The sequence below is a fragment of the Lontra canadensis genome, unplaced genomic scaffold, assembly GCF_010015895.1.
Source record: "Lontra canadensis isolate GAN:19392208 unplaced genomic scaffold, GSC_riverotter_1.0 scaffold31, whole genome shotgun sequence".
Lineage (NCBI taxonomy): Eukaryota > Metazoa > Chordata > Mammalia > Carnivora > Mustelidae > Lontra > Lontra canadensis.
Window position 1 is genome coordinate 10,497,549 of NW_022631025.1, and position 26,750 is coordinate 10,524,298.

Genomic DNA, 26,750 nt, shown 5'->3' on the forward strand with positions numbered 1-26,750 from the left:
TGTTTTCTGTATTGTGGTTCTCTTTTATAGCATTGACAGTCATTCTCATAGAGTACTGTGTGTACTGAGCCTTAAAGGTCCTTAGGACACACTGATTTATGGTGATTAGAGATGTTGCATTTGGGGGCAAGTAGACCACTTTGGTGTCATCAGTGTTAAACTTGTGGGAATGGGGGTGGCCAGGGGCATCATCCAATATCAAAAGAACATATTTCCTGACTTCAGGGACAAAGCATCACAATGGAACCAGCCCAGAAAAAAGGTTTCTTCTTGTCCAGGCCTTCTTGTTTGACATCCAAAAGACTGGAAGCTGGTGTTTATCTTTTCTCCTCAAGGCTCAAGGGGTTAGCAGCCTTACAGATAAGGGCAGTCCTGATTATAAACCAGACTGCATTTGTGCAAAAGAGTAGAGTTAGCCTATCCTTTCTGCCTTAAATCTCAGTGCTAGCTTTTCTTCCTTACTAATAGTTTTTATATATATGTATTTTATTTATTTGAGAGAGTGAGCATGAAAGGAGGGGGAGGGAAGGGGCAAAGGAAGAGACAGAAGCAGACTCCTCTCTGAGCAGGGAGCCTGCCATGGGGGGTGGGAGGTGGGGGAGGTGGGGGGGGAGTGGGTGGGGGGGGGAGGAGACACACTTGATCCCAGGACCCCTGGATCATGACCTGAGCTGAAGGCAGATGCTCAAGTGACTGAGCCACCCAGGCGCCCCTCTTACTAATACATTCTTATGGCAATTTTCCCCCCAGAATAGGGTACTTTTTTTTTTTTTTTTAAAGATTTTATTTATTTATTTGACAGACAGAGATCACAAGCAGGCAGAGAGGCAGGCAGAGAGAGAGGAGAAAGCAGGCTCCCTGCTGAGCAGAGAGCCCGATGCGGGGCTCGATCCCAGGACCCTGGGATCATGACCTGAGCTGAAGGCCGAGGCTTTAACCCACTGAGCCACCCAGGCGCCCCAATAGGGTACTTTTTTCTGTATTAACAATCTGTTCAGGTGGATATCCTTTCTCCTCAATGATTTTCTTAATGGCATCTGGAAATTTGTCTGTTGCCTCTTGGTTGAAAGAAGCTGCCTCTCCTGGTATCTTGACATTTTTTTTCAAGCCAAACCTTTTTTTTAAGATTTTATGTTTTAAGTAATCTTTACACCCAATGTGAAGCTTGAACTTACAACGCTGAAACCAAAAGTCACATGTTCCACCAGCTGAGCCAGCCAGGCACCTCTACAGCCAAACCTTTTTAAAATTATCAAACCATCCTTTGCTGGCATTAAATTCTCCAGCTTTAGAGGCTTTACCTTCCTTCCTTTTGCCCTAGTTGTCATATCATGACTTTGCTTTTTCATGAATTATATTAGAGTTGATAGGGATGGCTTTCTTAAAGCAATCCTGCACCCACGCTGCATTTTCAATATGATATAAAAAGGTATTTCACAGAAAATGCAGGGTTTTCATGCTTGCTGGCAAAGCTGCAGGAGCAGTATCACAAATCCTCCCCCCCCTTTTAAAGATTTTACTTATTTAAGAGCGAGAGGAAGAGAGAGCAAGCGTGTGCGCGCGCACAAGTCAGGGAGGGTCAGAGAGAGAGGAAGAAGCAGGTTCCCCACTGAGCAGGGAGCCTGATGTGGGGACTTGATCCGAGGACCCTGGGATCATGACCTGAGCTGAAAGCAGGGGCTCAACCAACTAAGCCATCCAGGTGCCCCATTACCACCCCCATCCCGTTTTTTAAACAAGTATCCTTATGCTGGTCTCCTTTATCTTGAAATGGCAGACAACCACAGCTGCAGACCGCAATCTATGGTACATATCAAGCAAATCATTCTTTTCCTGTAATGTGATGATTTTCTGGGATTCTTGGGAGCACTTCCAGCACCCCTAGTGGCACCTCCTGTGGGTCCCATGGTGTTATTCAAGGTTTATAATGTTGCACTAAACATGATGAAAAATATGTGAGAGCCATGAGAGATCGCTTTTTACTGTGATGTGCGACTTACTGGTGAGCCAAACTGCTCAAGTGGAGACGATTAGCGTCATAGGGCATTTGAAGAGGATGCTCGCGACAGTTGAGCTCACTGCGGTAGCAACAGGAGGGGCTACCAAATTACTATCACAGTACAGTAGGTACCCCAGCTAATTTTCTGCAGTTATGACTTAATACAGTATCTTTACATTTGTTTATACTTCCCTTGACTGCAAATGGTGTGGCACCATGTATCATCTGTAAGTATGTGCGTAAGCTTTGATAAATTTTAACTTTTAACAGATTCGTGTATATTTTATAGTATTAACGATAAACTAGTATCTATATGTAAATGTACCTACTGGTTTCTTAATTTTTTGATGTTGCTTAGTTACATAGTATGTGAATTTTTTCAAATTGTCACAAATCTCCAAAAACTTTTCCAATATATTAATTGAAAAAAAAATTCCTCACATAAGTGGACATGTGCAGTTCAAACCTGAGTTGTTTAAGGGTTAATTGTACTAATTGGTCATAGAATTGGTGCTGAAAATGTGAATGATTGTTTGGTCTGGAAAATCTTTATTCTAAGTCTGCTTCCTTTATTACTATTTTTTAATGTTATCATACTTGCTTTTAGTCCCGTCCTGACCCTTTAGAAAATGATCCTTCTCCTGAAATAGCCTGAAAGCCTCTGTAGTCTAAAGCAACTTAAACATGATGCTGTAAGAAGAGATTTAATGAGGGGCGCCTGGGTGGGTCAGTGGGTTAAAGCCTCTGCCTTTGGCTCAGGTCATAATCTCAGGGTTGTGGGATTGAGCCCCGCATCAGGCTCTCTGCTCAGCGGGGTGCCTGCTTCCCCGTCACTCTCTGCCTGCCCCTCTGTCTACTTGTGATCTCTGTCTGTCAAATAAATAAATGAAGTCTTTAAAAAAAGAGAGAGAGAGATTTAATGAACAGAGGAGACAACATCACAAGTCTGACATATGCTCGCTGAACACAAGAAACTCAAAATCGTGCAACACTCAGACAGTCCTTCAAGGTTCTGGAAATTCACCAGCTTCTTCCTTGAGCTCCTGACCTCTGCCCCAGTATGGCAACTTGATATTCTCAGCTGTTTGTTTGGTGTACTCAACAACCAGAAACCTCCTACATGTACTTGATCTTCTGGTGGAAGCCTTTCAGCGGGTTTCTCACCATCTTGCTCACCATGCAGCTGGGGGTGGGTCTTGTGGGGCCATGGGAAAATGTCCACCACCACCAGAAGCAAAAGGAGCCCAAATCCAGTTTCTTTTCTCTGATCTTCTTCCCTGGGAGAGGATGTTCCTTTATGCGATTAAAGAGCAAAAAGTAAAACCAAAGAAACCCACAATACCGAACTTAATTTCAAGTACCACTTCTTTCCCAAGAATGGTTAACTGGTAGCTAACTGGTAGGTACATGATCGCACTCTTGTTACTAATAAACAGTAAAGGCGCCAAGAAACCAAAGCAGCACATGGGAGAAAAGGAAGAAACAAGAGTTTAGGTCATTTGTGAATATGGGTATTCAGTTTTTGAATAATTAAAGATATCCAATCTGTAGAATGTTAGAGAAATCCCTAAACTACATTTATGTTTGAGCATGTCATTACTAATCCAGAACATTAAAATTTTATCATCATAGTTATGGACAGTTCTGCCAAAGAATCTCACTTATTGACTATCAAAATAAGGGAAATGCTGAATTATAGAATACCATTCTTTGAATATTTAATAAATTAATCCTCTGTGCTGATAGTAGGAGTTTAGAAATCATTCCTGTTGTGTGACAACAATTAGTCAATATACTAATTAATAATAATTGAGAGAAGTCAAGGTCTTATAGGTTTACAACACAAATTAGAAGTACAGAGATCATACTTAAGGTTACATTCATTCTAAAAAAGACCATTGATAGTTATGAATACTTAAAGGAAAGGAAAGAATATTGGAGCTTTTGTCAGAGTTGACTCTTTTCAGAGTTCCTGGGTCATTAAACAGGAGCTTATTCATATAAATTTTGGCAGTGGTATCTGGATCTTACTATTTTTCTTTCATATTTTTCACATAACTGAATTGTACCAGATTCTCTTGGGTGCTCAACAACAGATTTTGACTCTGAAATCCTTACCACTTCTCAAAGGAGGAAGAAGAGGAGGAGGGAATAGGGAGAGAGGGAAGGAGGAGAGAGAGAAGGAGAGGGAAGAAGAAGAGAAGGAATGGAGCATGGAAAAGGAAGGGATCAAGGCAGAAAATGTGAGAAAAAGAAAAGAAGAAAGGGGAGGAGGAAAAGATGGAAGTGGAGGCATGGAGGGATTGGGGAAGACCAGAAATCTCAGTCATTTTGACATAGGAGGTGGACTCTAACTTTTTTGTGTAAAACAGTCTCAAGTGAACCCCTAGATGTATATATAGTGGGTGACAGGAGCTCCCTATTCCTAGAGAATTTTAAAAGTACTATGCAATCAATCCTTGATTGGGACCCAAATACTCAATTTTAAAGTTCTAAATATTATAGAATTCAAATACAGGGTTTTTAAAAAATAGATTTAAATGATTCAACATGGAGATAATACAAGTTAATTTTCTTACAGAATTAGATTTTTTTCTCAGCTTAATTGCATGACATTTGGTAGAAGAAAGTTAAATGTTTGGGGGTGATCATTGCTGATAGTGACTTTGGAAGGTCCTGGCAGGTGCTTTCCTGGAATCAAGCAGATGATTGTTAAGACAGGAAGAGAAAGAAGATGCTGAAGAGGTTTGCCCCTGTGGCCATTTACATCTGGCTGGTTTATATCTGTTTTAGGTTTGCTATTCTGGTCAGGTCTTCTTGGCAACTTCTTAAATAATCTGATAAAACTGATGAATATATTAGAGTAGGCTCACAAGATGGGGATTCCCACTTCCTGAGTTGGGTCTGCCTGCACTTCCCTACGGAAAAGTCCTGTTTCAGTCACCTGAACTATAATTTTCTTACCCCAAGGATATTATGGTGAAAAGAGATTAATCTAAATAGAAAACATTGCTTTAATCCCTACACTTCATTGGTTTGATGAAGTTTGAAGAAAACAGGAATAACTCAAGTGTGTTGAGGATCAGTGATTTCACATTTAAAAAGCATAAAGCTTATTAATGGTCTTGAAGAGAAAAGATTCCATATGAATGCAAAACCATCATTATCACTGGTAACATATCCAAATATCTTGACAACATTTTTCTGATTCAGACTGTTAAATTTCATATTAAAATATAATAAAAAGATATTCATTTACAAAACCCTTGTAAACAGACAAAACTTGAAAAACAGAAAGTATACTTAGGAAACTCCACACAAACAAGCGCATTTTAAGGTACTTTTCCCAAGTGATAAGGACAGAGTTAGGATGTAACAATAGCGGTAGTAGTCGAAATTTTATTGAGGGCTAAGCATCTATTAGGCACACCTGCTTTCAATATATTATCTTATGTAATTCTCACAAAACCCTTCTGTTCTCTTCCTATTTCATCAATAAGCAATCAGCAAAGCGAAAATCCCACAGAACGTACTGGTGTATACAAAAGGAATGGAAGGAATCTGAACTTGAGGGTATCAGAGATACCCTCATATATCTCAACAAATATATATATATATCCCAACATATATCTCATATATCCCAACAAATGGATGTTGAAATGTATTTAGTAGACACAGAAGACAATAAAGCTGGTGACGTTGGTATAAAGGGGAAAGAGTATAATAACAAAGCATATACATAGACTAAACTAGGCTTTCAGCTTGGTTTAAGGAACTCTAAAATAATAAGCTACAGTTGTTTTGTTTTCTTAACTTACTGCTACTTCTTTGTGCTGAAATGCTTTTAAATCTCCATAGTACTGTCCGTGTACCTCAGAAAGGGCTTGGCTCTGGGCAGCCTCTGTCTCTGAGTCAAACTGGCTGCAGAAACTTGACATCTTGGTCACAAATATATTATGTTGCCATCACTTTAAGCATAAGTAAAATAAAATTTTAAAAAAACAGATGGTAGTAATGATGATAATATTTTTGGAGTGATGGCAATATGTTTTGCTTTGATTGGGTAGAACTGAGCTTAACGTGGATCTTATTTAGCCTTTTAAAGTTAATTTCTATTTTCTCCTTTCTTCAGGAAGAAAAGGGCTAAAATAGCACTCAGTACTCTACTAGTACTTTGCTGGTGACAATGGACTATTTATCTGGTTTTAAGTAACATGGCTTAACTGTGGCTGTTGGTAAAATACCGGCCTGAGCATACCACTGGCGCCCACACTGGGTACCACAGGCCACAGAGAAGCACTTAGTAGTTGTGTGTAATCAAATTTGTAAAAACTGATGCAGAATAATACTTCATTATTTATAGGAGTGCTATAATAAATCTTTTGCAAACTATAGAATCCGTTTGTAATGTGAAATGTCTCTTGTGTTTTTAAGCTTGAATTTTTGTGTACATGTGATCTTCATAAAGTAAGAATTTATGGAAGCCCAAGTAAATCTAAAGTACCCAATTCATTTGTTCACTCATACTCTGAAATGATGCCATATACTAAGCATCATTCCAGGTCAGAGGGATGGCCATGATGAAGTCCACTAATGCCCTTACCGTGCTCAACTAAGTTGGGGAGAATTCTGATACCTAAATATTCTTCTCTTGGAAAGTCAAAGATAAAATATGCACCTTCCTTCTGGAAGGCAGCTATCCAATCATTTCTTGAAAGCAATGCCATAGGTAATCTTTTTGAAATCTCCTTGTCACATATTAAACAACACAATAATGTGATGAATTTGTGTTGTCATAAAATATCAAATGCGAAAATGAGAACTGGCAGGTCTCTGGGAGCTGAATGCCCTGGAGTCTTAAGCTGTACCTGGAGGTTGGGTCTTTCAGCGTTACAGCCTGAAGGGACCTCAGATTCTTGTGTCCCCCCTGACCCCTCCTCGGTCCCATCATCTACTTTGTTTTTTCAGAGGAAGAAACTCAAAAAGGTTGGGAAATTAGCTGAAACCGGAATCAATGAGGGTTTTTTCATCCCCAGACTTTTTAGCTGATTTGCTGACTGATTCTGCTCCTCCTTATGTATAAATGACACATTTTAGGGTTTGAGGCGTGTTCTCTTGCTCCCTTTTGGTTAAACTTACATGCTTATAAGTAGAAGGTGTGGTGACGACAGATGATGGACGGTAAAAAGAACTTCTGCAAGGACGGCCGGATCCGAACTGCTCTGGGCTCAGGTCCCCTTAGTCCTTAACTCATCCGCCTGTCCCGCTTAAGTCCGCCGGCCACTCTGAGGATTAGGCTGGTGGTAGGGTGAAACTACAGATCCCAGGAGGCGGAGAGGCGTCCCTTTCAACCTCTCCGTAGGTGGGTCGCTCCCCTCATTGCATTCTGGGAAATGTAGTTTCTTTCTTTCTTTCTTTAAGATTTTATTTATTTATTTGACAGACAGAGATCACAAGTAGGCAGAGAGGCAGGCAGAGAGAGAGGAGGAAGCAGGCCCCCCGCTGAGCAGAGAGAGCGATGCGGGACCCTGGGATCATGACCCGACCTGAAGGCAGAGGATTTAACCCACTGAGCCCCCCAGGTACCCCTGTAGTTTCTTTCTAATCAGTGCCTACCGTGTCTTGGAAACCAGAGCTATTAGGTTTAAGGGATCCGCCCCTCCACTGGCCCCGCCCTCTCCATTGACCCCGCCCCAGGTTGCTCAGGAGATGAGAGACGCCGAATCCTGAATTCTGGTAGGTGTTGGCGTGGGGAGAAGAATAGGTGCAGAAAGAAATCCTCTGAGGTCTGAATGTGGCCAGCCTCCATGGAGAGTTCTGGCAGCTCCTGCCAGGACTGGTGCAGCAGTAGGCAATACTGGTTTGAGCTCGGACCCACGGACTTGCTGGAGCGCAAGGGCTCCCTCACCCTCCGCTCCCATCACAAGAAGTACTCGAAACCCGTGTTGGTGTATTCTTGGTGAGCGAGCTCTCTGCAGTTCCTGACTGCTGGGGGAAGGGATGGGTGGGGGAGGAGAGGAAAGGATAGTAACAGAGAGGGCAAGGGTGGAGAGGATAGAATAAACAAGAAGAGAATGAATGAAGAGGGAGAGAAGAGCAGAGAAAGGGAAAAGGAAGAGGCGAGACAGAAAAAGATGAGAAGTGAGAGAACTGGGAGAGGGGACAAGGGAGAAAAAAGAAAGAGAAGAAAGATCTTCATAGGAGAGATAAAGAGGGTGGGAGTGAGTGTTCTGGGCAGCAGGAAGAGATAGGAAAGCCTCCAAGAGCAGCTCCCCAGACACATTGAGACCTGCTGCAGCAGCTCCCAGTCCACCAGAGGTCATACATCACTCTCACAGTCTATGCAGGTGAGGCCTAGAAATCACATTTCTGAAATAACATTACTTACTCTTAAAAGGAAGGGTCCGTTAGGGGACAGCAGGAGGGTGATGAGTTAATTTGTCTAAACCCTCCTTGATCCCATTCATTCATGTAATATGTGTGAACCCTGCAGCATCTGTCTTGCAAACTTTCTACAGCCTACCCACTTTTCCTACAAGCCCCCCCCTCTTAATTCTTATCCCAAAACTGACTCTGCCTATTTTGAACTCAGTGTGAGAGGCTAGATAGATTTGGAATCCAAAGCTCTATTATGAAGTAGAAAATCCCCCCCTTTTAGCCTCATACAGGGGTTCCCTCATAGACCTCAAGCAAAACACTTAGCTCTTCCATGATTATGTTACTCTATAAAAGTATAAAGAAGTATACCCTATATAAAGATGTAGGTCATAATATAAATCACTATTAGAAATTATTGTTAAAGACCTTTTTCAAGTGGACAGTGTTTCTGCTCTCTTTTGTCCTACCATGACTTGTGGGCATCCATAGCAAAACCACAGAAGAACATCCATGAGAAGATGAGGAATTTGGTGGGGGAGAAGTGTGGTCTAACATGGAAAGTCATTATGGTCACTGCGAAAATGTAGAGTGTTCCTATGCTATTAATTTTAGAACATTTGGGAACAGGAAGAAATAAATTCAACATTCATGTGTCATGCACTTTGCTATGTGTTGGAGACACAGAGACAGGTAGAGTGGATTCAATGAGTTAATTTGTCTAAAACATTTAATACTATGCCTGTATATAGTAAGCAGTCAAAAATATATGGTAGCTAATAATAATTTTTTAGGATAATATAATGGTTGAACACTTGGACTGTAGGTTGGAGTATCAACTCTGTAGCATGTGATATGGCGAGTCACATGACTGCTCTAGGCCTCTGTTTCTGCAACTGTAAAATGGAGATGCTAAGACTATTGTAAGATTAAACACGGTATTGTATGTGAAGCACCTTTTAACATGTAGTCTGGCACTTAGCACAGTAAAGGTTATATACATGTATTAGGACATGGTCGTGGACCTCAAGGAATTTCATAGATCTGTAAAGGAGAATGCCATTAAATTCAGAATAATCTGACCTGTGCAAAATAGAGATGAGTATAAGAGGTAAAGGTAACAGGGAGAGGTTTGTGTGTATGCATGGTTTCCTGAGCAGGGTTTAGAAGGAAGAATAGGAGCTCCATAGATACACAAAAGAGAACATTGCACTCACAGGCAAGTGCAGTGGAATAGTAAGAAGCAACCTCATAGGGAAATAGAAATAGTTCTCTATAGTCCACAAGTACAGTTGATCATCATTATTTGCAGATTCTGTATTTGTAAATTTGCCTACCTGGTAAAATATATTTATAATCCCAAATCAATACTCAAGGTACTTTCATGGTCATTTATGAACATGTGTGGAGAGGCAAAGTTTTTTAGCTACTCCCCACCCCCAAGTCCCCTCAACACTACTGGTTGAGATCAAAGTGACACTCTGCCTTTTTGTTTCAGCTCTCATGCTATAAACAAGTAGGGGTTTTTTTCATGGTCTATTTAGCATTTTTCTGCTTTTCATTGGTGATTTCATTATAGAGCCCCCATATTGCTGGAGTGCTATCTAGTGTTGTGTGCAAGGAGGCTGTGATGCGCCTTGTGGAGAAAATATATGTCACATAAGCTTCATTCAGTCACGAGTTACAGTACTGTTGGCTGTGAGTTCAATGTAAATGAATCAGTAGAAGATATTAAATAAGGTATTTTTAAACAGAAGCATACATAAAAGCAGGTTATATATTGATTGGTTGATGAAAATATGAGCAGAGGCTCATAGGAACCTACTTTTCTTTCCCCTAGGAGCAGTGGTTCAGTATCTGCTAATTATTTGTGACAACTTCATAGAATATAACGACTTAAATAATGAGAACTGATCATAAAATATGAGAAATACTTGATTTCTTTGAGCTGGCTGTGCAGTTAGCATCCTTGCTTCCCTTCCATAGCCAAGCAGTCTCCAAAATTTGTCTTTAAAAAAAAAATAAGGGGGCGCCTGTGTGGCTCAGTGGGTTAAGCCGCTGCCTTCGGCTCAGGTCATGATCTCAGGGTCCTGGGATCGAGTCCCGCATCGGGCTCTCTGCTCAGCAAGGAACCTGCTTCCCTCTCTCTCTCTCTCTCTCTGCCTGCCTCTCTGTCTACTTGTGATCTCTCTCTGTCAAATCAATAAATAAAATCTTAAAAAAAAAAAAGACAAAGCTCAAATTATATAAACTTCCAAATGAATAATCTGATCAGCTATTTTGTTTTTAATGCATTCTGGTTGTAATTGTTTGCTTTCTAATGACTTATTATATATTAAAACTCGTATTAAATTTTAATCTTTTATGAGTGATTTTTATTTAATCAATGAATATTTACTATCTATGATATACCTTCCAAGTGACCTCTCAACTGAGTATTTGATCAATTAAATGACTTTACCTCTAGGTTTGCAAAGTAGAATCTGTAACTGGGAAAAATTCTGATTTACCTCTGCTTATATAGTTTAAACATTTGCATGATTTCTGTGTTTCTCTTTAGGTTGCATGTTTAATACAACAGTCTGACTTCACTCCACATATTAAAAACAGTTGTATATAATAGACCTGCTAAAGTGATATGCACAGAATGGTCATGTTAAAAGTGTCTCTGGGGCAGTACTGGAATAAGACATCTGGGCACCGTCTCTTCCTTACAGCTGGAATGATGGATAGCACCAGTATCACCTGTATCACACTGACACTTCTGAATGAGAGAGGCCTTTTCTAGAAGTTATTTTTCTCTAGTCATTCCTGTAGCATTTGTAGAGCTATACCATTAGGTGATTCTATAAGAAATTCTGAGTTGGGGGGAAATCTTCTCTTGGAGTATCTTTCCATTCATTGGAATAATGGAATACTAAGAATAAGAACAAATAGATTTGTCCTTAATAAATTCCCTGATGTGAGGTTACTTCTTATATTTTTATATATGTATTTTAACTCATCTCTTCATTGCCTAAATCGACATCAGGTAATAAGTGATGATAATTTAAAGCCGCAAAATTCATTTGAGTCTCCATGGAGACAGTTCATGCTCTGGTCTCCATGGTGACACCTAGAGTTTTAAGAGCTCAGGTTAATTTTATGTATATTTCAATTACTTTTGTCCCCTGTCTAAGCCCTAATTAAAGAGCCTGGGCATTTTACTCTTCCCTTCCTTACCACCCCTCTCCCCCATAATAAGAAAACAAAAAGAGAAAGGGAAAAAAGGGAAGAAAAATAGAATGCAGTGTTAACTGTGGGGTAGGAAAGTTCGTAGTTTTACAGATTTCTACATAAAATCATTTGGCTTGGGGAAAGAAAGAGCTTTCTATGATGTTTTTCGGACTTACAATCTGTTGTGCTGTCTGAACAGGGGGTTCATGTATATTTAAGGTACTCCATGACCAGAGGAGAACCTGCTTTCAAGCCAACGAGGAATCATTAGTGTACTTACAAAGAAAATAGAGATGCATTTTCTAATATGCTGTATCATTCTTCCTGTATTTAATCAGTGACTTTCTCAGGGACTAACCTGGCAGTATTTGGAGTCCTTCACATGGCTCAGGGCCAAGCTAGGGTGACCCAGACCTTCTCTAGCACACATCCTTCTCCTCACATCTCTAATACACACTCACAAAACAGGATGAAAAGGCAAATCAAAAAGCCCTTTAGTGTATATATACCACAAAGAAATGAAATCTTTCCATTTGCGAAGACGTGGATGGAACTAGAGGGTATGATGCTTAGCAAAATAAGTCAATCGGAGAAAGACAACTATCATATGATCTCCCTGATATGAGGAAGTGGAGATGCAACATGGGGGGTTAAGGGGGTAGGAGAAGAATAAATGAAACTAGATGGGATTGGGAGGGAGACAAACCATAAGTGACTCTTAATCTCACAAAACAAACTGAGGGTTGCTGGGGGGAGGGGCGTTGGGAGAGGGGGGTGGGGTTATGGACATTGGGGAGGGTATGTGCTATGGTGAGTGCTGTGAAGTGTGTAAACCTGGTGATTCACAGACCTGTACCCCTGGGGATAAAAATATATGTTTATAAAATATAAAAAATTAAAAATATAAATAATACAAAATAAAGAATATTAATAAATAATTTTTTTTTTAAAAGCCCTTTAGTAACTATATGGTGCAGCCTGCCTCTTTTTTGAAATCCTTAAATGCTTCCCCTTCCACCAAGCCTCCATCCTCCTACCTTTAACAGCTCAGGCCCTCAACTGAATGCTTATTAACTCCTATTTTATGTACATTTTAAATAAGTTTGCTTATGTGGTTTCCATGCATGCAGCATAGACTTTGGAAAGAAGAGAGAAGAGCCTTTAAAGAGGCTTTTTTTGGTCAAAATGAGAAGTGAGAAGAGCAAGCCTCAGGGCAAGGGGTAAGAACACAGCGGGTGCTCAATTAACATTTATCAAAGAAATGAACAAATGAGCAGATAGAATGAACACACACAGAAACCCAAAAGGCACTGCGTTGGGACCCTCTATTTTATGCTTTAGAAAGGCCCAGAGGTAAAAGTCTATAGAATGGCAAAATTCACAATAAAACCAGAATAGATTCTGATAGCCATGATCCTGATCAAACAGGACAACACTGAAGCGTGTTTGCTTACCTCTGTATAAGTGAGCTTAGAGAAGTATGATGTACTCTTCTTCTGATTGGAATGGTGAAGAATTTAAAATTGGGAGCTAAACTTATGCTCTTCCTACTTGCAGTGCACAACTTATCAGGGACTGACAGGTACTAAGAAGATTTTGAGTTTGTATAGGGACAAATGAATTTATATTTTAAAGAGATATTTTTGTTTCTTAACTCATGCTTAAAAAAATTCTAAATTTGAGATGATGTAATAGTAGACCAATGATATGCAAATATATTCACCATTGAGGAGTAGGTGGCAGAATTAGAAATTTGCACACAATTCAGATGCATATATAAGATATATTTTCTAAAATGGATCCTCATGGCTTTTCAGTTGTTAGTTACTAGGAAAAAATTCAAACTTGCCAACTAAAGGGTATCTGTCTCTTCAAGTTTAAACAGCTTGTTTTAATTTAAAATAGTCTCTTTCAGAATGGTGCCCACTATTTCTGAGTCCTTCATCCTCCACACTGTCCTTTTCCCAGTCGCATCTGTGTGTGTGAGGGACTGACGTTGTGTGTTATTTTGGTGATGGGGAGTGAGGCCCCCAGATTATGTGTGGGTCCTTGTTCTTGCTCACGTCACCCTTTGTCCAACTTCTGGTGCTGCTTCTGGTGAATTCGTGACTAATCCACTTTGCTGAGGACCCTATGTGTCTGCTCATGGATTTAGTTAGTTCCACTTTGGCTCTTGCTGGCACTACAGATCCCCATGTCACGTCCCTGACTAAGGCTGGTCACCTATAGCCCCTGTGATAGGGACACCTCATCCCTCAACGCAGCAGCCCTGCCTCTGCCCTCTGGCAGTTTCCATCAAATACCCTGTGGAGAGAGTGTATGCACTCTGGGGTTTTCCCAGGAGAGTTCACTCCCATTCACCTGGAATTACTCAAAGCCTTTTCTTTCACTTTCTAAAGTGATCTGGTGAAAAAGATAAATTGTAAGGTCACCCTATCTGAGCTATGTTTGGGAGCTTCTGAGTCTTGTTAATAGCAGCTTAAGAAATTTCGTCCTTTTATTTCTCCACAGTGACTTTCAAGAAAAATATCTTGCTTCGAACTCAAAAATTCCATTTTGTTAGAAGTTAATCAGCCACGCTTATTTTCCTTCATATTCTTGTCAAAACAACCCTAAGTCTTCCCAAGACAAATGTGGATGCCTCTGATTTATTAAAGCAAAGGTTATCTTACAGAGTTAAGCAGAGTAAAATAAAAAGATGAATATTTCAAAGTACAGTCTCACTATAGGTAAAAAAACAAAAACCAGATGTGATGAATTCCTTTGTTAAAGGTGTATGTTGAGGGATACCTGGGTGGCTCAGTCAGTTAGGTGTCTGCCTTCGGCTCGGGTCATGATCCCAGGGTCTTGGGATCAAGTCCCACATCAGGCTCCCTGCTCAGTGGGGAGCCTGCTTCTCTCTCTCCCTCTGCTGCTTCCCCTGCTTGTGTGCTCGCTCTCTCTCTCTGACAAATAAATAAGTAAAATCTTAAAAAAAAAAAGTGTATGTCGAAATGGATTGGAAATAGATTGAAAGGACTTTAACCATAACACAAAATACTTACTGGATGTAGTAGATTTGTGGATTTTATCTTACTGGATGGTAGGTAGATTTGTGGATTATTTGCCTTTTTTTTCCTCTTTGCCACCTCTACATTTTCCATAATGAACATGTATTATCTTCATAATAAGAATAAAATAAAATTACTTTTAAAAATTTGGTATCATTTCCTACAGCTTTTCCCCTGAAGCAAACATTCTCTGAATGATCAGAACGTAGACACAGCGCTTCATCTCTTTTAGAGTCTGAGTCACTCTTCATGGTTTATTATGAGTCTTTTTAAAATATCTTTTTAATTGCTAGTTTTATGTTGGGTAAAAAGGATGATGTTATTCACATTCATTCGGATTAACCACCCTTTCATTCTTGTCTCAGTTCTATAATGGTAGATCCTACGCCGCAGTTATTTTTAATCTAGTTCTACATTCTCATTCCTCAACATACGCACATACCCACAAATGACTTTGAATGTAGTAGTTTTGGGGGGGAAGCACCTTATTTTCTATTTTTAAAATGAAATCCAGGACACTGTACATCCTTTTGCCCTGACTGAATTTTTCTTTCAATGCTTTTCTCTTTTATGAAATTTCAGTCAAATTCTCTTCCTGAAAACTGGTAGTTATAGAATTCTTCTGCCTTGACCTTTATGTGAAGTTTTGCTTAACTGGCAGCCAAAATAAACCATCTTGCAAGTTTTGCTTGCAAGATGAACCCTTGTAAGGTAGGATGTTACAGGATAGGCATTTCTACATTTGCATGCACTTGGAGTAGGAAAGACCACTGCTGTATACAAGTGCCTCTGCCTGAGCCTACTGTCTGCTTACTCTGGTGACCATCTCCCACCTGGGCCATAGGAACCACCAAAGACCACTCCTCAGGATAGGTAAAGGTGTGGGGCATGAGGGAGGATGTGAGAAGAATGTGGGGGCTAGTGACATTTTGAAATGGTGAGGTTCAGTCTATGGACACTGTGATAACCAGGCTCAGGGCTCAAGGTTTTGTTGTTGTTGTTGTTATGTAAGCTCCACACCAAGCATGGAGGTCAACACAGGGCTTGAACTCACGACCCTGAGATCAAGACCTGAGCTGAGATCAAGATCCAAGCTGACATCAAGAGTCAGACACTAAACCAGCTGAGCCACCCAAGTGTGGTGGGCTCAACTTTTTTAACAGCACTATAGCTAGTATAATTAGATAAACTACTCTGAGTTGGCCAAGGAAGCTACCTCTTGGTACTATTTTCTGTGTACTGGTCAGACTTCTTTTGATTACAAGTGACAGACACTCAGCTTACACTAGCCTAAGGAAGCAAGAGGATGAATCAGGTCACATGGAGTGGTTGATCACCAGTTAAGAAGGAAGACAGGGGTGCAGCTCCACCTTAGGAACAGCTGGAATAAAAGAGACAAATACAAACAGGTCTTGTTTAATTTCTCCTCTCTCCTCCCTTTTTTGTGTTTGCTTCATCTTATCATTGAAAACTACAGAAAACATGGCTGCTACAATTCTGGAATTTTTATCTTATATTTTTATCCACACATACACACGCACAAAAGTTTGGTGTTAAGGAATTTTCAGTTCTGCATACAAAAATTTCAGGTTAGATGTGCATTCTTGGATCTATTTGGGTCATCCAAATAGGCAGGGTTAGATGGAAATTATGTCAGTTCTCCAATAACCATAGGATGAGATGGATATACCCAGGAGAAAGGAGTGCTGAGCTCAAAATCCTATAGATATCTACTATATCCCATTCTATCCTAGAGATAGCTACTCTATCTGCTATATCCTATGAATAGCTACTGTCGTAGAGAATGAATTCCATGTTCCAAATACCCATTTTAATAGCAAAAATTTAGAGTATACACATTAATATATTAGGGATTTCCTACATTGGCTCTTACTTCGACTTTAAGCTTTCACCATCCCACCTAACCAGCACCTACACAATGCACTTTTAAAAAATTGATTTTAGGGGGGCGCCTGAGTGGCTCAGTGGGTTAAGCCGCTGCCTTCGGCTCAGGTCATGATCTCGGGGTCCTGGGATCGAGTCCCGCATCGGGCTCTCTGCTCAGCAGGGAGCCTGCTTCCTCCTCTCTCTCTCTCTCTCTCTGCCTGCCTCTCTGTCTACTTGTGATCTCTCTCTGTCAAATAAATAAATAAAATCTTTTAAAAAAAATTGATTTTAGGTATAATGGACAGAAAACAGAAATCTTGTGTAGACATTAGATAAATATATTTTTACAGTGCTTTGAAAAAGTTAGTTCTGAGTAGATTTGAATATTGTATTATTGTTTTTGCTAGACATTAAGCTTTTACTACTTGTTTACCTTATTTCATTTTGAAATACAATTACATTTTAATTGTTTTGAGTCATACAGTTATTTCTTTATTTTAACTTAACTAAGTTTTGATGCATCAGCCATTAACTGGCAAAAGAATTATATATATTTCTTTGGTAAGATGTTAGATCCCCAATCAGATTGTTCTAAGTTCAATCAAAAGAAAAAATTGACATTATTTATTTATTGCAAAGAATTTAGCTTTCTTTTCTAGAAAGTGGTAGGAAGAAGGGGTGCCTTGGTGGCTCAGTTGGTTGGGTGTTTGCCTTTGGCTTGATCATGATCCCGGTCATGATCCCGGGGTCCTGGGATAGAGCCCTACATTGTGGGGCTCCTTGCTCACTGGGAAGCCTGCCTCTCCCTCTACCTCTGCCACTCCCCCTGCTTGTGCCCTTGCTCTCTCACTATGTCTGCCAAATGAATAAATCTTTGAAAAATAAAAATAAAGTGGTAGAAAGAATATTTTGAAATTAAAATGTATGAATGACTTCTCAGAATTTTTTAAACACTTGGAAAAATACTGAGATGCTCAAGCAGGAGCCAGAAACATTAAATCAATTTCAAAAAAAAAATTACTTAAAAATATTTTTATTTCTAAACATTTCTTTTTTTAAAATAGCATTTGTTTAAAATTTTTTTATCATTTTTATTTTTATTATTATTTTATTATTATTTTATTATTATTTTATTATTAAACCGCTACTATGTTGCAGGCACTCTGCTGAGTCTGGGATTTGACAATGAGGTCAAGATTACTGTGAGACGGGAGTAGGGAAGGCTGGCCAGGCAAATACTATGTGCTGTGCATACTAGGATCAGGGTAAGCCAGAAGAGCATCCTGGGAACATCCAAGAGGAGCACTGAAGCCTACTGGACCAGGTCAAGTTTGCTAGAGGAGGAGGTTCTAGCTCCTAGGGTTCACATGGAGAACTAAAGATGGCACATTAGTTAGTTGTCAACTGAAAGCATTACCACCCCTTCCACTGGAGTGTTTGGTAATAGGTGTGGGCAGTTTTGATCGCATTATTACCAGTCTCTGTTGATGTCAAGTGTGCGATTACAAGAATTGTGACTTTTAGTTCTAGGGAGGGTAACAGCATCTTAATAGCATTTAATCATCTGTCTATATGATGCCTGAGTTACATATCCATAACTCTTATGGCCAGATGGGTGGGGACAACAGCTAATATATATCTTAGGCCAACACATTCAGGTTAACTAAATTTACATATGGTCATTCATAGCAAGGGCATAAACAGCAAACCTCCTAATAGATCATCACAGAAAAGGAATTCTTATTTATTACTGCATAATAATCCTGAGCATTCAGAGCTCAGTGGCACCTGCTCTCGCTGTAGGGGTGCATGCCGACAAGTAACCAAAATCTCATCGAAGGCAATTTCCTATAGCTTAACATATTGTGATCTCCTTTCTAGACCTTGAAAGGAATGTGATTTAGTAGAGAAATCTAGTCTGGATAGATTGTATATTTTGTTTTGTTTTGTTTTGTTTTTTAGAGGCGTTATTTTGTATGTTAAACAATCTTTTTTAAAGATTTATTTATTTATAGGAGAGGGAGAGATTGAGGGGAGGGGCAGCGGGAAAGGGAGAGAGAGAATCTCAAGCTGACACCCTCCTGAGCATGGAGATGGACATGAGGCTTGATCTTGCAACCCTAAGGTCATGAGCAGAAACCAAGAGTCGGTGGCTTAATTGACTGAGCCACTCAGGCTCCCCTGTATGTTAAACAATCTTAAAATAAATATAAATAATTTGGAAAAGCTGCCGGTCAAAATGTCAAAATGAATGTAGTGAGTGTAATTTGCTCCACTATAGGTCTTCTTGGCCCTATCTTTGCCCTCGTACCTCTCACACCTAAGGAGATCAAGGCATGTCAAACATCCTGCTAGATAGTAAGGTACAAATAAGAAATTTCCTTCCATAATAAAATCATCTGGGCGTGGTGCTGTTTGATGGAAAAGTCTCTTTTTTCCTTGACACCTTTTTCTGTTTCTTTTTTGGGAATTGTCTATTTAGCCTTTCGGTCTCTACTGAGGACAATTTTAGTAAACAGCTTTTCATAGAAGGTTATGTGTGCCATCTAGCTTTCCAAATATATTTCCATAGATTTATGGAAAGTAGTCTTTACTGCTTTTAGATTTTTTTCTTCTATTTTGATGGTTATTCCTATTCTTAACAACCTTATTAAGATACAACTCACATACTACACATATCATCCTTTTAAGGTGTATAATTCGGTGGCTTTCAGTTTATTGACCAAGTTGCACATCTATCATTGGGTACCTGTGTGGTTCAGTCAGTTAAGCATCTGCCTTCGGCTCAGGTCATGATCCCAGAGTTCTAGGATCAACCCCCACATTGGGCTCCCTGCCCAGTGGGTAGGCTGCTTTCTCCCCTGCTTGTGCTTTCTCGCTATCTCACTCTCGAATAAATAAAATATTTTTTTAAAAAGTTGTCCATCTGGGGGGGCTTTGGTGGCTCAGTCGTTAAGCGTCTGTCTTCGGCTGAGGTCATGATCCCAGGACATTGGGATCGAGCTCCGCATCAGGCTCCCTGCTCAGCGGGAATCCTGTTTCTCCCTCTCCCACTCCCCCTGCTTGTATTCCCTCTCTTGCTGTCTCTGTCTCTGTCAAATAAATAAATAAAATCTTAAAAAAAAAAAAAAGTTGTCCATCTATCAACACAACTGATTTTTTTTTTTAAAGATTTTTATTTATTTATTTATTTGACAGAGAGAGAGAGAGAGCACAAGTAGGCAGAGAGGCAGGCAGAGAGAGGGGGAAGCAGGCTCACTGCCGAGCAGAGAACCCGATGCGGGGCTCGATCCCAGGACCCTGAGATCATGACCTGAGCCGAAGGCAGAGGCTTAACCCACTGAGCCACCCAGGTGCCCCAACACAACTGATTTGATTATATTATTGTTTTTTAAAGATTTTGTTTATTTATTTGACACAGGGAGAGAGAGAGACAGAGAGAGAGGGAACACAAGCAGGGGGAGTGGGAGAGGGAGAAGTAGGCTCCCCGTTGAGCAGGGAGCCCAATGCTGGGGTGGGGGTTGGTGGCTCAGATCCCAGGACTCTCAGAGGCAGACACTTAATGACTGAGCCACCCAGGCGCCCCAACACAATTGATTTTAGAAGATTTTATTTAACGTAAGAAGAAATTCTCTTCCTTTTAGCTGTAACTCCTTTTTTTTAATTGGTCTTTTTTTTGTGTGTTATGTTAGTCACCATACATCATTAGTTTTTGATGTAGTGTTCCAAGAGTCATTGTTTACATATAACACCCAGTGCTCCATGCAATACCTGCCCTCCTTAATACCTACCACCAGGCTCACCCATTCCCCCCACCCCCATCCCCTCTAAAAGCCTCAGTTTGTTTCTCGGAGTCTGCAGTGTCTCATGGTTCATCTCCCCCTCAGATATCCCCCCCTTCACTTTTCCTTTCCTTCTCCTAATATCCTCCATGTTATTCCTTGTGTTTCACAAGTAAGTAATACCATATGATAATTGACTTTCTCTGCTTGACTTATCTCACTCAGCATAATCTCCTCCAGTCCCATCCATGTTGATGCAAAAGTTAGGTATCCATCCTGAATCCCTTTAAGCTCTAGAAACCACTAACTTACTATCTGTCTCTATAGATTTGCCTATTCTAGACATTTCATATGAATGGAATAAAATAATATATGGTCCTATGTGACTGGTTTCTTTTACTTAGCATAATGTTTTCAAGTGTCATCCATGTTGTAGCAACTATCAATAGTTCATTTCTTTTTATTGCCTAATAATATTCCATAATGTGGATATTATATCCCTCTACTCTGTTTATGTCTCCCTTGCCCTTTTTCTTGATTTTTTAGATGTGCCTATTTTGCTTACTTACTCATTTATTCAGTTTTCTAACTTATTTAATTCTGCATTTAACTATACTTTTATCTTGAATTATTATGTCATTCTGGATTCTTTTGGCCTGCTTGTTATTTTTTCTGTGTTTTTGAATTAGATGTTTACTTATTTTCATTGTTTCATTTTTGTTGATATAAGTACTTAAAGCTTAGAATTTCTTTCTGGGTACTGCTATAGCTATAATCTTATGGATTCCTGTAAGTAATATTTCAATTTATTGGTAGTTTTTAGAAATTCAACAGTTTAAGTTTGTATTGATCTTTGATCTCTGAAGTGTTTAAGTATGTTCAGATTGAAGAAGGATCTTTTAAAAAATGTGTTATAAATATTTAGTGTTATTGAGTTGTCATTTATATCTTTCAAACATAATTAAAATATTTTTTCTTAATTTTATAAAAGTTCTATGTGCACTTTAAGTTGAATTTAGACAGTCACCAAATATTGGCTTCACACTCCATGTGCATACTATGTTCACCTATTTATCCAAGGATAATGACCCAAATTCTATCCAGTCACAGGTCAAAATTTCAAGATCTCTACGTGTTATGCTATTGTCTCTCTACTAAGTGTAGCTGTAGACTAGATGTAGCTCTATGTGATTCAGAAAACCATAAAGGAAAGGAACAAATTTTCTGCTCCCAATGCACGATGGTGAGACAAGGACAAGATAACTGTAATAAGCACTCTTGCTCAGAAAGCAGGATGGAAGAGATGGGACTCTCATTTGTCCATAGTCATTCTTAAATCATGTTTGGCACACAGAGCCCTATTCTGGTGTTAGGAATGTTCTTTGTTAGACCCACATTCTGCTTTCTGGAAGCAGCTTCCCTTTCCCATTGTCCTTTGTGGCCCCTGACTCTGCCCTGTGTGTGGTCTTTTCTATTATTCTTGAGCACATCTGCAATGGATGTTGTTGTGACTATGTCTTCCTGTGAAACTGCTCAGCTTTCTCAGTTCATTTCCTAGTTCCAGAAGTTTGGGAGGCCAAAGAATATTTTTTCAAAAGATTTATTTATTTATTTTAGAGAGAGAGAGAGAGTGCTCGGAGGAGAGGGCAGGAGCAGAAGGAGAGGAGAGATTCTCAAGCAGGTTCCCTGCTGAATGCAGAGCTTGAAGAGGGGAGAAGGCTCTATACCACAACCCGTGAGATCATGACTTGAACTACACCAAGAATTGGATGCTTAACCTGCTGAGACACCCAAGGGCCTCTCAAAGAATATTTAAGTACCAAGCAGTTAAAGGATTTTAAATTCAGACTGCTGGCTTATTTGGAAGAACAATTTTTAAGAATTTCATAAGCTTATTTGTTTGAATTCAGTTAATTCCAACTGGTAATAGCCTCGCTCTCAATTATTTCTAGATGAAGTTCTGCTGTATTTCTTTATTTTTTCTCTTATAATAAGTACCTTGACTATCACTTTGAGACTGCTGTAATTACAGAAATCAGAAACCCTGGGAATTTCTGTTTGACTGTCTCCATAGGCAGACGTTTGCTTGAATGCAGCTTAATTCATTGGGAGCATCTAACAATGGGATGAACTTTGCTGCAAGGCTCAGCTTTGATAGAACTTTGTCTCAAAAAGATCTTTCTGAGTTTTCTCTCTTACTCTTTCAGATCTAAAAGTTGCTGGCTCTTCTAACATTTCAGACCCCAAATTTCAGGACTCTCTCGTTTCCCTTTACCTTCTTGTAAACCAGCCAATTAACTGAATTTACCTCTCTCTCTTTTACAAATACGTTGGGAAAAAACAATCGCAGTTCACACAGGGAACTCACGAACTTTTTCCCAATCTCTTTCTCTGTCTCACTAGATACGTGAGTTGACTCTTTGCCTACTGTAGTCATGAAATGTTTCGCCTTTCCACCCTGCAATATCAGCTTCCTGTTGTCTTTGCCTGACTTTTAGCCAATGCCATATACTTTAGATTTTTGTTATAGTAGCACCCATCCCAATTCTGTGTTAGAGTAGGCTAAACTTAATCTGTCATAACAACCCCCCGAATCTCAGTGGCTTAACGCATAAAGGTTTATTCCCTGCTCACACAGAGTCAACTGTAATTTTTGGTGGAAGAGTGGGCATTCCTCTACACAGATACTCCGGGATTCAGGCTGATTCAGGCTCTATCCTCTAGAAAGTCATTGACTGCTCTGTCAGGGGAAGAAAGAATTGAGAAATGTACAAGAGCTTTCACTGTCACGGAAAGGACATATATTTTTTCTGCTCATATTTATTTTGTTATCCAGAACTAGTCAAATGGCGCACTAACTGCAAGAGAGCTGGGAGTTTTAACCTCTTCTATTCCCAGGAAATAAGGAAAAATAATATTGGTGAGCACAATATCTATTACATATGGAAGACTTTCTTATAAAACTCACTCCTAGGTGGATTCTAGGGATAGATTTTTGTTCTTCTAGCCCTGAAGTCATTGCCCATGAGCAGTGTTGGCAAATACCTTGAAGGCCTTGATAGACTGGGTGTTTTGAAAATCTATTTAACACTTTGGTTATAGGATTTCATCCAAAAACTGACCTGGAAATTTCCCCACTGGATTTTCAGCTCTTAAATACTTTTACTGTGTTAGGACTTAAAAATGATATATTTTATCTAGCATTTTCCATTGTTTTCAGTGAATTTATTTGCATAACCATGGAAATATAATTTGGCTGCCACTCCAAGAGTTCCCAACTCTGACCAGTCTTGTTAGTGAGATTTTCCCCCACAGCCTCTTATTTTCAACTTGTTCCAATTGTCTTTGACAAATTCTTTGGTTCTACTTGTCTTTCAATGGATCTTGGCTGTGTATGGGAGCCCTTGCACACAGTGTGATCATGAAATTATAATTTCTGACTTCACCAAAAATTTGGTTTGCTTTTAATTTTTCCATTTCCTTTGTTACTTTTGAATGATTTCTAGGAAGTATGGGGAAAATGCTCATTTGTATCACTATGTTCATAGTGGAAGAATATTTAAACTTTAGATTCTGTTTATGAAGAATGGCTTGTTCATTTGTTTCTAATGTGAATGAAATGAATTGCTTTGAAACCAAAGAACCTTGTAATATCTAGTCAATATGCACTGCTCATGGGTTCACAGACGTGTGCATTAAAATGGGCCTTAACAAAGACCACACCAAAAAGGAGAATTTCAGACCAATATCACTGATGAATATGGATTCTAAGATTCTCAACAAGATCCTAGCAAATAGGATCCAACAGCACATTAAAAAGATTATCCACCGTGACCGGGTGGGATTCATCCCTGGGTTACAAGGATGGTTCAATATTCGCAAATCAATCAATGTGATAGAACAAATCAATAAGAGAAGAGAGAAGAACCACATGGTCCTCTCAATTGATGGATAAAAGGCATTTGACAAAATCCAGCATCTGTTCCTGATTAAAACGCTTCAAAGTATAGGGATAGAGGGAACATTCCTGAACTTCATAAAATCTATATAAAAAACCCACAGCAAATATCATCCTCAATGGGAAAAAGCTCACAGCCTTCGCATTGAGATCAGGAACACAACAAGGATGCCCACTCTCACCACTCTTGTTCAACATAGTACTAGAAGTTCTAGCAACAGCAATCAGACAACAAAGAGAAATATAAGGTATCCAAATTGGCAATGAAGAAGTCAAACTCTTTCTCTTCACAAATGACATGATACTTTATATGGAAAACCCAAAAGACTCCACCCCCAAACAACTAGAACTCATACAGCAATTCAGTAAAGGGGCAGGATACAAAGTCAATGTACAGAAATCAGTTGCTTTCTTATACACTAACAATGAAAATACAGAAAGGGAAATTAGGGAATTGATTCCAATTACTATAGCACCAAGAACTGTAAGATACCTGGGAATAAACCTAACCAAAGAGGTAAAGGATCTGTACTTGAGGAACTACAGAGCACTCATGAAGGAAATTGAAGAAGACACAAAAGATGGAAGACCATTCCATGCTCTTGGATCTGAAGAATAAACATTGTTAAAATGTCTATACTGCCTAGAGCAATCTATACTTTTAATGCCATCCAATCAAAATTCCACTGGTATTTTTCAAAGAGCTGGAGCAAATAATCCTAAAATTTGTATGGAATCAGAAGAGACCCCTAATTGCTAAGGAAATGTTGAAAAAGAAAAACAAAACTGGGGGCATCACATTACCTGATTTCAAGCTTTATTACAAAGCTATGATCACCAAGACAACATGGTACTGGCATAAAAACGGACACATAGACCAGTGGAACAGAGTAGAGAGGCCAGATATGGACCCTCAACTCTGTGGTCAAATAATCTTCGACAAAGCAGGAAAAAATATACAGTGGAAAAAAGACAGTCTCTTCAATAAATGGTGCTGGGAAAATTGGACAGCTATATGTAGAAGAATGAAACTCGACCATTCTCTTACACCGTACGCAAAGATAAACTCGATATGGATAAAAGACCTCAACGTGAGACAGGAATCCATCAGAATCCTAGAGGAGAACATAGGCAGTAACCTCTTCGATATTAGCCACAGCAACTTCTTTCAAGATATGTCTCCAAAGGCAAAGGAAACAAAAGCAAAAATGAACTCCTGGGACTTCGTCAAGATCAAAAGCTTCTGCACAGTAAAGGAAACAGTCAACAAAACAAAGAGGCAACCCACAGAATGGGCGAAGATATTTGCAAATGACAGTAACAGACAAAAGGTCGATATCCAGGATCTATAAAGAACTTCTCAAACTCAACACACACAAAACAGATAATCATGTCAAAAAATGGGCAGAAGACATGAACAGACACTTCTCCAATGAAGACATACAAATGGCTATCAGACACATGAAAAAATATTCATCATCACTAGCCATCAGTTAGATTCAAATTAAAACCACATTGAGATACCACCTTACACCAGTTAGAATGGCCAAAATTAGCAAGACAGGAAACAACGTGTGTTGGAGAGGATGTGGAGAAAGGGGAACCCTCTTACACTGTTGGTGGGAATGCAAGTTGGTGCAGCCACTTTGGAGAACAGTGTGGAGATTCCTCAAGAAATTAAAAACAGAGCTTCCCTATGACCCTGCAATTGCACTACTGGGTATTTACCCCAAAGATACAGATGTAGTGAAAAGAAGGGCCATCTGTACCCCAATGTTTATAACAGCAATGGCCCCGGTCGCCAAACTGTGGAAAGAACCAAGATGCCCTTCAATGGACAAATGGATAAGGAAGATGTGTTCCATATACACTATGGGGTATTACGCCTCCATCAGAAAGGATGAATACCCAACTTTTGTAGCAACATGGATGGGACTGGAAGAGATTATGCTGAGTGAAATAAGTCCCGCATAGAGAGTCAGTTATCATATGGTTTCACTTATTTGTGGAGCATAACAAATAACATGGAGGACATAGGGAGATGGAGAGGAGAGGGAGTTGAGGGAAATTGGAAGGGGAGGTGAACCATGAGAGACTATGGACTCTGAAAAACAATCTGAGGGTTTTGCAGGTGTGGGGGGTGGGAGGTTGGGTGAGCCAGATGGTGGGTATTATGGAGGGCATGTATTGCATGGAGCACTGGGTGTGGTGCATAAACAATGAATTCTGTTATGCTGAAAATAAGTAAATAAATAATGGGCCTTAAGCTCATAGAATACAATCTTTTGAGATTATTCTAGTAGAGTACATTCAAATTATTTCAACCAGTAATATTAAAACTACAGGGAAGGAGCTCATACAAGTAATCAGATGTTTGCTTTTTGTTTTGCAGGGGGCAAACTGGTCTTCATTCCATTCATAAAAGATATACTGTCAAGGTTTTCTTTGGACTACTATAATTACTAATGTATAATACACTTTTT

General features: G+C 39.5%; 1 protein-coding gene across 3 annotated transcripts in view; it reads left to right on the forward strand.

The window, feature by feature from the left end:
• The window catches only part of CUNH9orf135 (chromosome unknown C9orf135 homolog), a 103,456-nt gene that overhangs the window by 18,487 nt on the left and 58,219 nt on the right, over positions 1 to 26,750 (forward strand). For 2 of the 3 annotated variants that reach the window (XM_032866587.1, XM_032866588.1), the window contains exon 1: positions 7,630 to 7,958. The exons of the other annotated variant lie outside the window; for it this stretch is intronic. In XM_032866587.1, the coding sequence (XP_032722478.1) occupies positions 7,792 to 7,958 (167 nt within the window). In that variant the 5' untranslated portion in view covers positions 7,630 to 7,791. Of the gene's footprint in view, positions 1 to 7,629; positions 7,959 to 26,750 lie in introns of those variants that run through there. 3 annotated transcript variants of the gene reach the window in all.